The sequence below is a fragment of the Ipomoea nil genome, unplaced genomic scaffold (assembly GCF_001879475.1).
Source record: "Ipomoea nil cultivar Tokyo-kokei standard unplaced genomic scaffold, Asagao_1.1 scaffold0143, whole genome shotgun sequence".
NCBI lineage: Eukaryota > Viridiplantae > Streptophyta > Magnoliopsida > Solanales > Convolvulaceae > Ipomoea > Ipomoea nil.
The window spans coordinates 139,447-152,201 of record NW_017616571.1 but is presented as its reverse complement, the minus strand read 5'-3'; the positions used below and the strand labels follow the sequence as shown (position 1 = coordinate 152,201).

Here is a 12,755-nt window from a genome sequence, read left to right as displayed (position 1 = left end):
ATTGAGGGGGAAAAAATGCTATAAGTATATAACTTAGGGGGAAAAAGTGTCATTTTCCCAAAGATCAATATAAAACATTTTGTTTTGCCTAGCCTTTAACCTATACATAATACATTTATCAATTAAAATTTAATCTGATCAATTTTTTTTATTTTTTTTTTAATTTAAATCATGCAACATTCACAATATAATTTTAATTCAAAGAGATGTTTTTGCCATAATATGTTTTGCATCTATAACACGATGAATGTTCAGCTACATTCACTTGTAAATATACGATTCTCTACCGTAAGTGTATAAATTTTTTACTATAAATACATATATTCACTATCATAAGTACATAAATTCAATATTGTTGGTGACATTTTTAAAGTTGTTTTCAGAATTGTTAACCAAGTTTGGTACCCTACACAAGTGACAAATAAGTTTGAAACATGCCTTGGTTGTTCTAAATGAAATCATAAGAAACATCAGCATATGTAAAATCTAGTAGAATTAACATTAGCAAAAAGAAGAACATTCTTGGAGTCTACTGCTTCCGGATTCAAAATACATTACTAACATTATACTTACAGAAAAACGTAGGAAACAAGGTGCATCCTTTACATCCAAACTAAACCCACAGAGCTTCATCATATGGTTAAACCATCCAGTCCTTGAGCATAGTCTTTGCCCTTGATGATGACAATTTGTGCTTTTGGAGATGCCCGAGGGAAGCACAGCAACTCCCTTCGGAACTTGATCACCGTGCAGCCATCTTTTATAAAATAAGATTCCGTAATAACAACTCTCTCTAGTATAGGGGATTTTGAGAGCAGCATTTTCACAAAAAACATTTCAATTGTAGATCCACAAAACAGATCAATCTTGATTGTTTTAAGCATTTTTAGATCCTGATTAATAATGCAACTCTCCAGATCCTTCAGAAGTGTTGAAGCAGCTTCTATGTCATCATCTGAACATGTCTACAACTCAAAAACAAATAAAATAAAATAAAAAACATATACAACTAACCATGAGGAAATAAAGAAAACAAAAAATCATGACGGGCAAATATATACTCTATAAAGGTTTTTGTCTCGCAAAACTTACTCCTGTAATGGCCAGTTCACATAGGTTGGGAGATTTTTGAAGCAACTGCAAAATACCCATGAGCTGCTTTTCATCGGCAAACTTGAAAGAATGCAGTTCGATTACTTGCAGATTTATTGCAGTTGGGAAGGAGGCTACTTCAACATCTTCCCAATTCTTTAACAAAAACAAAAGATTATATAAGACTTGAAAAGAACTCTAACAAACCAGAAGGAAAAGAATATTTAATCTGTCAATACGATAGTCCATATAAGAAGGAAGATAGATTCTCACCAACAACAAGCGGCCCTCCATGCATAGAACCTTAATTGCTTTCAAATGAAGTGCAAACCATCTCGATTCAACCACACATTTATCACCAGTAATAGACAAGCTTTCAAGTTTTGGAGCACTAATCTTAAAATTATTGATCCCTCCACAATAAAATAAAACAAGCTTCTCAAGATTAGGAATACTATACACAATTCCATTAGCATTATGATTAAAAACAACAGACCGGAAATCTAATGAAGTGACAGAGGGAAAAATACAAGGAGCATTTAGTGGGAAATCAAAAGACACATCGCAGAGTCCCAGCTGCTTGATTGTCCGGCACGAGACTATACAAAGAGGCAGCTTATATCGACCTTCCCCATGAGAGAGGTAGACTTCCTCAACGCCATTTCTTGATAGAGAAAGAAACCACTGATCTAAATCGGACTGCTCCAGCTTAGGTGAATTAAATCTGAGGGCAGTGATGGCTAGACTAAATTTCTTCACGGGTCGAACACGCTTCAAGAGAATGTATGTTATTACTTTAAAATAAGATACAGGACCATGACCTTTGTAGTTTCCGAAACACCCGAAGAAGTTCCAATCAAACGCAAGCTGTCCATGCTGCAACCAAACATCATTCCAATGGGTTGAGAGTAGAGCAGTTCTGGCAGCGTCTCGGGTGGGCAAACACTCCAAAATTTTGTTCTTTACCTCTCCCGGCAGATAACTTATTAGATCCCTACTTGCATCCGGTAGGGGTTCGATTTGCAGACGTTGAGCCATTAAACTGAAACAACAATGAGGCGTCAGTCGAAATCAAAACCAAAAATCGTTGGGAGAATCTGCAAGATTTCGTAAATAAAAGGAGATTGGGAAGAGTTGGGAAGAAAAAAGTGAAAGAAACCCTTACCTCTGTTGCCTCTGCCCTCTGATTTTTGGTTTGGGCCTTCGGCGGGTTATGGAAGCCGAAGGGCAATTGTTACAGTTGTTATATTATAGACCGCGGTGCATAATCGATTATGCACCGCGGGCTATATACGGCGCCGTATTTTTAAGTAAAGAAACGGCCCGCCGTTAGAGTTAATGGAGTTCGTTTGTTTGGTGTATTAAACACCGGTAAATTATTGTGTGGACCATGGTCCACATAATGTTATGTGGATCATAACAAAAATTACATTTTTAATAGTAAATGTACATTATTTTTGTATTGAATGTATATTATATAATATAATGTACATTCAGAACAAAAATAATGTACATCCCCTAAATAAAATGTACATTATTTTTTTATTGAATGTACATTATTTTTATATTGAGTGTACATTATTTTATAGTAGACAAAATATGGTCCACACAATAATGATTGTTAAACACCAACTGACATTATAGTATATCCAAGCCGATACTGTAGTTATATCAAAATGATACTGTAGTTATAGTGAAATGAAACTGCAGTGTATATAAACTGAAACTGAATAACATTTCACATATTTGAGTGTATATTGTACAATGAAGCTGTAATTATATCAAAATGATCATGTAGTTGTGTTTTAATAAAACTATAGTGTATATAAAATAAAATTAAATAACATTTTCACATATTTGAGTCTATAAATATCGAATGAAACTATAGTTATATCGAAATGAAACTGTAGTTGTGTTCAACTGAAACTGCAGTGTATACAAAATGACACTGAATAACAGAGTTACTTTTTACAAAAGGGTGCGAAACGGCGGAAATAAACACTGTTAATTTTCATTTAAAAAAAAAAAAAAGACGTGCGGTGCATAATCGATTATGCACCGTGGTACATAATATAATTTGCCCAATTGTTACGATCATTATTGTGTGGATCTCATATTTTGTCTATGGTAAAATAATATATATTTAGTACAAAAATAATATACATTCAGTAGAAAAATAAGGTACATTGTATTCAGAGAATATACATTATTTTTGTTCTAAATGTACATTATATTATATAATGTACATTCAATACAAAAATAATGTATATTTAGTATTTTAAAAATGTACTTTTTCTTATGGTCCACATAACATTGTGTGGACCATGATCCACACAATAATTTGCATGATCCACACAATAATTTGCCCAATTGTTATGTCATGGATCCAGGTCCACCTTGTAAGGTGGACCCGGATCTAAAACGACGCATTCAATGATTTTTTTTAATTTTTTTTTTATTTTTGTAAATATACAATTCAAAAATTGTGAATATTGAATTCAAAAATTGCAATTGTGTTATACTGTTGAATATACAGTTCTTTTATTTTGAATATAGAGTTATTAAATTGTGAATATAGAGTTATGAAATTGTGAATATAGAGTTAAAAAATTGTGAATATAGAGTAAAAAATTGTGAATATTGAGTTCTGTAATTTTGTATAATGAGATTTAAAATTGTGAATATTTAGTTCTAAAATTGTGAATATAGAGTTCTAAAATTGTGAATATCAATAATGTTGCCAAAATCGCGCCTAGGCGCCGCCCGGCCGCGGACGATTAGGCCGAAATCGGCCTCCTCAGCGGCCGGGCGGCTAGGCGGCTGAAACAGCTGAACAATTTTAATTTTAATTTTTTTTTTTGTGTTAAAAAGTGTAGAAACTTTAGCAAGGCATAACTTTTGACTCGGTTGTCTGTTTGGGACAATTTTTTTTCAAATCTCTTATTTAGATGGTTTCAATAATATTCAAAACGATTTTACAACCACTTACGTAAATAATTTGTAACAAAAAGCTAGAGGAACCTTATGTTTTATTATTGAATTTTAAAAATTTTAGTTTAAATTTTATTTTTTAAAAAAAAAAATTAAAAAAATGCGCGCCTAGGCGCTAGGCTCCTCCTCGGCGCCTAACATGTTTTGCAACGTAACCTTGGTGAATATAGAGTTCTAAAATTGTGAATATAGATGAATGAATACTGAAAACAAACGGCAAGTTAACGACAAGGAAAGAAGTAATTTTTTAATTCAGACGGCGTCATTTTAAACCAAAATAATGCCATTTTAGATCCGTGTCCACCTTGCAAAGTGGATCCGGTCCACAACATAATTTGCCGCCAAAGGAAACCAGAATGCTAATCATCTTGAAGGGTTTAAACTTTAAATTAAAGGAATATAATATTACTATTAATTATTTAATTTTAATAATATGATGTTTGCTCCTCATCTTGGTTTAAACATGTTTGGGGGAATCAATTGTTATACAGTGGATCATGGTTCACATAGTGTTGTGTGGATCATGATTGTCAAATAAAAATATACAATAATAATTAAAATGATAATTTAATGTTACTCTAATGAAATTAGTGTGTTTGAAAAATAAAATTAAAAAACAAAACTCATTCAGCAACATATATTGTCAAATGAAACTCTAGTATAATTAAAACGATACTTTAGTGTTGTTATAATGAAACTAGTGTGTGGAAAATGAAACTAAAATCCAGAGTCATACAATAACATATAGTCAATTGAACCTGGAGTGTAGTTAAAATAGTACTTTAGCATTATTATAATTAAACTAATGTGTGTGGAAAATAACATTACAAAATAGAGCTCATGCAATAATGTATATTGTCAAATGAAACTGTTGTTGAATTAAAATGATACTTTGATATTGTTATAATGAAACTAGTGTGTTTGAAAAATGAAACTAAATAACAGAACTCATTCAACAATATATATTGTCAAATGAAACTCTATATAATTGAAATGATACTTTAGTGTTGTTATAATGAAACTAGTGTGTGGAAAATGAAACTAAAATTCAGAGTCATACCATAACATATATTGTTAATTGAACCTGGAGTGTAATTAAAATAATTATACTTTAGCATTATTATAACTAGTACTCCACCCGTGCGTTGCACGGTATGAAAATAAATAAATAAATTCATAAACAAATAAATATATTGATATGTATTTATATTAATGTAATCATATATATACTATTAATTACACATACATATGATTACATTAATATATATATATATATATATATATATATATATATATATATATATATATATACACACACACACACACACACACACAAAGACAGGTATATAGTTACACATAGTTGTACATATACGATTGCAAAAATAGTAAATAATTAGTAAGATCACCCAAATAACATGCAATTTATAACAAAGATTTAATAATATGTAGTTGTTATGAATTATTAAACACTTCTTTGTACACAACATTCATCGTTGAAGAAACACACTTTCCATCTTTGTTGCAAATGAGTAACTTAAGCCCTCTTGGTGAACTGACTCTAGACAACGCAACATATAGCTGGCCATGTACAAAAACAGGTTTTCTCAGAAGTAGGCCAACAGTAGAAAGCGTTTGTCCTTGACTTTTATTTATTGTCATTGCATAGGACAGCATAAGTGGGAATTGCCTCCTTTGAAATTTGAAGGGCAATGTACTGTCAGATGGTGTTAGGGACAGACGTGGGATCAGAACTTTGGAGCCTGCTGCATTGCCAAATAAGAGCTTTGCTTCAACAACGTGGTCTGCTAATCTTGTAATAATTAACCGTGTACCATTACACAACCCAGCTGAAGGGTCAATATTTCGCAACAACATAGCAGGAGACCCAATCTTCAATGTTAAGCAATGATTTGGTAACCCAGAACATTTTAGCCCGTTCAATAACTCCGGAGTGTGTAACCCAGCCACAACATCAGAGGTACTCTCAGTGGGGCAGACCGAATCAGAACTAAAATAGGTCCTATACTCGACAACATTCAAGTTGGTCATGTACGCCATTAACTTCGTCTACAACTTCAAGAGTTGGTGCCAAAATTGCTCGACTAATTAGATAATTAGCGTCATGTTGTTGTTATCGAAACATAGGAAATGTACTTTCCACAATTCATTGGATTGGATCACCATTTGTATGCAACAAATTCTCATGTGGAATGAGAACCTCTACGTCACCATCATTTGGTCCACCAGCTTCACCATCACCGATTGAAGCAATCCAATTAGCAAAAGTAGATAACTCTTGTCTTTCATCATCAGTACCAACACTCTGCAATCTCAAATTCTGTGTCAATCTCAAAACCGTACAATGAGCCCACAAATACGAAGAATTAATAGCAGCACCAACAATATCCTGTCTACCACCCCTTGGTATCACTGGCAATATTTGGCGGAAATCACCTCCTAGTACAACAGTCTTCCCTCCAAATGGTAAATTAGGACACAATGGATTTGTAAATCGTAACAAATCTCGCATGGTTCTATCTAATGCTTCAAAATAGTGTTTATGCATCATAGGAGCTTCATCCCAAATAATTAAACTACATTTGATGATCAGTTCAGCTAAATCACTCCCCTGTGATATATTACACGTGGAATCCTCATTCACAATAATCGGTATTGCAAATCGTGAATGCGCAGTGCGCCCTCCAGTCATTAATAATGATGCAATACCACTGGATGCCACATTTAGAACTATCTTGCGCTGTGATCGAAGTGCAGCCGACAAAGTGCGCCACACAAATGTCTTCCTAGTACCTCCATAACCGTAAACAAAAAACAAACCACCTGTTGTACCAGAAACAGCTCCGATAACTGTGTCGTAAACATCTCTCTGCTCGGTAGTTAGCTTTGCTACCATGTCATCATGTTCATTGCTCAGCAATGCACAATCATATGACAATTCTTCTAACAATAATCGATTATGAGAATTAGCCAAGCTAGACAATTCAGGAACGGGCATACACGGGTAATCCCCCAAACTCTTACTCCATGTCGACAAAAGTTTCTCTAATTCAAGCAGACCATACTCCTTCTTCACATCGTCTGATAATAATAAATCTATATATAATTTTGAAACTAATATTAATGTTTAGTACTATAAAAATGTTATAATCAATAATTATATCATACAATAGATAGTTTAATTAGGCATTTCGTGAATACAAATTTACCTGGATTTTGTAACTCTCGTCGCCGATTGAACTCTGCATCATCACATAGAAGTGGCCAAACAACATCCCAAATTTTTTCAGGTTGGCATAAACAATTAGACGTTAACAAAGTCACGAATAAACGGCGAAGAGCTGAGGCAGTGGACCAATGGCTTACTTCAAGTATTGCATCAACATATTCCTTCTCATCACAAATCAAACCACGAGCATAACACGCATCACGGAAACATGAATATTGAATCCCATCAACATTGCGAATCTCTTCAAAAGATATTGGACCACGAACTAAATTAAATAAACACCTAAGATAGAAGATCTCACCAGTACCAGGTGGCACATAAAACATACGGCCTATAGCAAAACCACATCTTCTTGGTTGCCATTGACGTTCTTTTCTTTTCCACACAAAACAATGAGGCATTTCTCTATAGGTCAATTCCCTAGCTCGGGGATACCTCTTATTAGCTTCAAACCATGCTAAAAACATACTACTCTTAATTGTTTGTCTTTCAAGCACATTCTCAATAGATAAGTCATCATCAAAAACAATGTTTTGTTCATTCGGCAGATGGAAGCTTAACCGTTCTACAGAGGGATTACGGAACTGGATGTCATAGCTGAACAAACGCCACATAACTTCACACGGAGAAATATATCGGCAATCATAATACATATTAATCTCATCAATAACTTCGCTACTATCTTCAGAATTAGTGCTCTTATAAAACTGTGCAGTAACTCGGTCATTGCCTTTGTTGACATATTTAAACAAATATTTTATTGACCGAGATTGACTACACCACTCAACATTAATGTGTGCTCTATACTTCAGCAGCAAATATCTATTGTGGGGCACAACAAATCTATTATCCAGCTCAACACCACTTTTCAGAATTGTCCTGCCATCATCCTTATGCCTATAAATAGGGTAACCACTGGAATCAATAACTGAAGATTCTATAAATTTCTTTGGGAAGTGTTTTGAACAACGGCCTTTAACCATGCACGGAGATTTTTTGTTGGCAACACCACATGGACCGTGTATCATAAACTCCTCAACAGCTTGGTAATATTCTAAATCATCATCCATACTTGGAATCTCGGCTGAAATAATGGAATCGATATCATCACTGAGCGCGTTAGCATCAACACGATCAAGGAACAATAGTATGTGTGCATGTGGTAACCCGCGCTTCTGAAATTCAATAGTATAAATCACTGCTAACAAAAGCGGAAAGATAAGAAAGTGAATAGAAAAGTTAATACATCGCTAGCGGATTGTAGATTACAGACCTGCCAAAATTTTACCGAAAACAGTTCCTGAACGAAGCTCTCTTATTAAGCAATCCAATTTCATTTTAAAAACGCGGCACAAAATATCGGGCCGGTCTTCTGGTTTTAATAGCCTTTGCTCTAAAAAGCGTTGTATTTCTGGCCATTTTGGATTACATGTAAATGTAATGAACAAATTTGGATAACCAATCCAAGCACAAATTGCCATTGCATCTTGATAATTTTGAACCATATACCGTGCACCACCCGTAAAGCTAGAAGGTAAAACAATTCGTCGACCTTGAGTTCCAGGTTCAATTTCCCCACGAGTCAATGCGTCAAACAAACCTCTATAAGATCCACAACGTAGACTCTGTTGATGCGTACGGACATACAACAATCTCCCAGATTCCACCATCATATACCCATCGACTAAAAATTGTTGGAACAATCTTTTCGCAAATAGAAATGTTGAAATCTCACCACATCGTTCATGAATACGAAATGATAGGTATTCACGAAGAGAAATACTATGCCTTCTTCCTGTATGAATATTTTGTTCAACATTAAAAGGAATATCTTCTCTATAACCATCTTCACCATATGGAAACAGAATTGGATACTGAAGAGGGAGATATGCAGGATTAAGCTCACTAATTCTTTTTAGCACACCCGATCTTGTTTCTATCAATATATCTCGCTGACCCAACGTGGGATCCAGATCACCAACAATTATAGCTGCAACCTCTGACACTGTTGGCAAATTATATGTTTTGGCATCTTGGCTACGCTTCCCTATCAATTTCATCCTAACTTCCACAGTCGGATTGGTAACTATTGCATCGCGAGCCATCCGGAATGATTTTATTAGAACGTTATTTTCATCCAATGTTAATTGAAGGTCAAAAACAATATCTTCATCTAGTTTGTTGAGATCATTATTCCCCCTAAAATTCAAAAGATATTGATATCACTTGATAATTATGTATGTATAATTAAAAGAAATAATATTCATTAATAAGACATAATATACCTGACAGAGTTCAATCGATTACACATCTCATTTTCAGGGTCATGAATGTATAATTGTGCAAATTTAGGTCGATTTCCTTCAATAGGTAACAAACTACCCAACAAATGAAAATTTTGTCCATTCAACCTAAAAATTGGAGGCGCCCTCCCTGTATTCACTTCTTTGTCAATACGACCTCCCATAGATGTGAAGCTAAACATGTTATTATACGATCTTATATGCTGCAAAAAATGCTTGCTTCGTGCACACGGTTTGAAAAATAAGTCAAGAATTGTTTTTGGTGGAACATTCAACATCGGCAACTTAATTTTTCCATTAAAGCAACAAACTGAATATCTCGGACCACCATTCACTTTTACCTTCTTCAATCTCTCTTCCGACCAAAAAAATGCACTACAATGAGTACACTTAAAAACTGGATCTCCAAGGTCAATATACAACTCTACAATAGAATAAATCAATTAATAAATAATTAAGATATACAAATCAATAGAATAATGAACAAAAAAAAAACAAATAAGCACCTAATAATATAATATTGATTAGACCCATTAAAGGAATAAATATTTTAAACTAATTGAACTAAATTATTAAATTCATTTATTTTAGAGTCTCTCTCACACACACATACACACACACACATATAAATAAATAAATAAATAAGTAAATATATATATATATATATATATATATATATATATAAAAGTATATAAATGAACAATATATATTGACAAACTTAAAGCTCAATAGAAACAAATTTAAACAATAAATTACTTTGCATAATTATTAATTTAAATCCATAAATGTTAAAATTATATATGATATATCTTGTATATAATTTCATTTCAATTTAATCTTTAAAATTTTGACATCAGACTTCCAGAATATAAATTTCACAAAATTAGTAGATATTAATATATATGGTCACAATATTCTAATCATAACATTTATGGATATAATAAACTAAGTGTTAACTTAAATTCGTATAATTATCATTCTAATACTTAGTTTTTTTACTATTTATTACATATACATATGATTACAATAATATAAAAAAATTATACGGAAAGCTTTAAAAAATTTTGATTTTAAAATTCAATAAAATACACAAAATCATATATACATATTCAATAAAAAGAACACACAGAAATAAATATATTCAATTTACAACAACATAATGTTGACATCAACACATTACAAATAAATCTAAATTTAATTGCACAATAACACCATTTAAATACACCCAAAAAAAGGTCTTGGCTAAATGTATTTAAAAAGCTTTTCCATTGGTATTATTATATTTATATTGTATTTATTACAAAGCCCAACAATTATAACAAAGTCATTAATAAATAATTTTAAATAAAAAAAAAATTAAAATGCAAGATGGTAAGCGCTCACGCATTCACCTCCGGCTTCCCTTCTCTCTATCGCATTTCTCATTGTAGAAACTCCAGTTTAGATCTAACACCCCATCACCATTATCAACCAAGCTTTCCATCTTCCCCCTTTGAGTCCTTACCGTCGGCCAGAACCCACCGACTAAAGGGCCCAAACATTGAACATCGAAAACTCTAGCATACAAATCGTCGATCAGAAAGCTCTGGTTTATAACAAACAGAAAGCTTCGCGATCTGTCTTCTCCGACTCTCATCTTCTACAATGCTACCCTCCGTAAACACAAAACTCAATCATTTATACTACTCAGTTCAACATGCATACCGGAATTACCAAAACCAAAAACCTATATACTCCAAATCGTCGACTTCTACTACACCGAACACCAAAGGCGAAATTCATACCATAGAGAGCAAGAATCAGCTACGATCTACCATAAATCGTCAGTATCAATAAGGTAAAACACAATTTTAACAACTTCCATTTTTGTTTTGAGACTTATTTAAGAACTGCGAAAACCTAGCTTCAAATTTGAGACAATCAGTATACTGGCAACTGGTGTTTAGTTACTTAAGTTAAGTTTCATTGTTTGGTACTAATATGAGCTTTGTATTATTTGTTTATATTGGTGTAGCCATTTGGTCAATAACCCATAGCAGAGGAATTCCAAATTGCGGAGACTCACAGAACATTCAAACACACACAGGCAACAATCTCTGGAAATGGTAAAATTTACCTTAATTGCTTTACATATATATAGAAACTGAGTATGTTTCAGCACATACATATAAAGAACTGCAATTTATATTGCAGATAGGAAAATAAAAGCAGAAAAGTTGAGGCAAAGTTTTGCAGGTCTTTATTTATTTGCTAAAATTACAAAGAAGGAAAACAGGTATGTTAAAATAATACCTTTACTTTCTTCCTACAATTTTCTTTTTCCACATATGGTAGTTGAGCCTTTCAATTTTTTCATTATTGTTGCAATAGTTTGTTGGAGACCTGCAAAATTTGGGTAGTGAATGAATTGAATGCATGTAGATGCTCTGTTTAAATGCTATGCATATATAGTTAGGAAATTGAATAGAGATGAAAAGAAGTCACTATCAACAAATAGTTACATTAGTCAAACCTTACCATCAACAATTAATGCTTGATAGAAGCTATAGGTGTATTTAAAAATAATTTGTACCTGTATGTATTGAGTATGGTGCACCTTCAGTTTGAGTGGAAAATTTATATGTTTTTTTTTTTTTGGAAGGACATGGTATTTTGTAAATGTGTTCTAAATTATTTGAAGCATTGCAAGAAAAATGGAATTATAAGGGGGCGTTTACTAACTTGGAAAAATGGAGAATTCTCCAAAAAAATGGAGAATTGGAGAAGTGGAGAAAGGAGAATTGGAGAACTTGTTTACTAAATCTATTCTTCCAATTTCAATCTCATCTCCATTCTTCCATTTCTTATACAATTTTGGAGAAATGGAAAACAACATTCTCTAAATGGAAGGATGGAATAAAACGCGGGTGAACAGTAAAATTAAGTAAGGTCGTTGGTTCGAATCTAGCTTACGACAATTTTTTATTACTCCTTCTAGGGTTAGTCCTTCTCTTCTTTCTTTTCTTCTCTCCCTGGACTGACTGTAGTCTATCGCCTCCCTCCCCTTCCCATCATCTCCTTCGCCTTCTTTCTTTCTTTTCCCCTCGTCTCCAGTCCTTTTTCTTCCCATTAGCCTTCTTTCC

The 12,755-nt window shown here is 33.2% G+C and overlaps 3 protein-coding genes across 3 annotated transcripts; all 3 read right to left on the bottom strand.

Moving 5' to 3' along the window:
- Window positions 1-476: 476 nt before the first annotated feature.
- On the bottom strand, window positions 477-2,312 carry LOC109171405 (F-box/FBD/LRR-repeat protein At1g13570-like). The gene is made up of 4 exons (XM_019320498.1): window positions 2,258-2,312; window positions 1,366-2,134; window positions 1,093-1,248; window positions 477-965 (listed from the first exon to the last, which is right to left on the bottom strand). The coding sequence occupies exons 2-4, from the start codon at window positions 2,128-2,130 to the stop codon at window positions 633-635; spliced, it is 1,254 nt and encodes a 417-aa protein (XP_019176043.1). The 5' UTR covers window positions 2,131-2,134; window positions 2,258-2,312; the 3' UTR covers window positions 477-632.
- Window positions 2,313-5,535: 3,223 nt separating this feature from the next.
- On the bottom strand, window positions 5,536-6,141 carry LOC109171871 (ATP-dependent DNA helicase PIF1-like). The gene has a single exon (XM_019320954.1). The coding sequence runs from the start codon at window positions 6,139-6,141 to the stop codon at window positions 5,536-5,538; it is 606 nt and encodes a 201-aa protein (XP_019176499.1).
- Window positions 6,142-6,247: 106 nt separating this feature from the next.
- LOC109171863 lies at window positions 6,248-11,269 on the bottom strand. The gene is made up of 5 exons (XM_019320943.1): window positions 11,025-11,269; window positions 9,616-9,807; window positions 8,604-9,529; window positions 7,311-8,528; window positions 6,248-7,197 (listed from the first exon to the last, which is right to left on the bottom strand). The coding sequence occupies exons 1-5, from the start codon at window positions 11,267-11,269 to the stop codon at window positions 6,248-6,250; spliced, it is 3,531 nt and encodes a 1,176-aa protein (XP_019176488.1).
- Window positions 11,270-12,755: the final 1,486 nt, after the last annotated feature.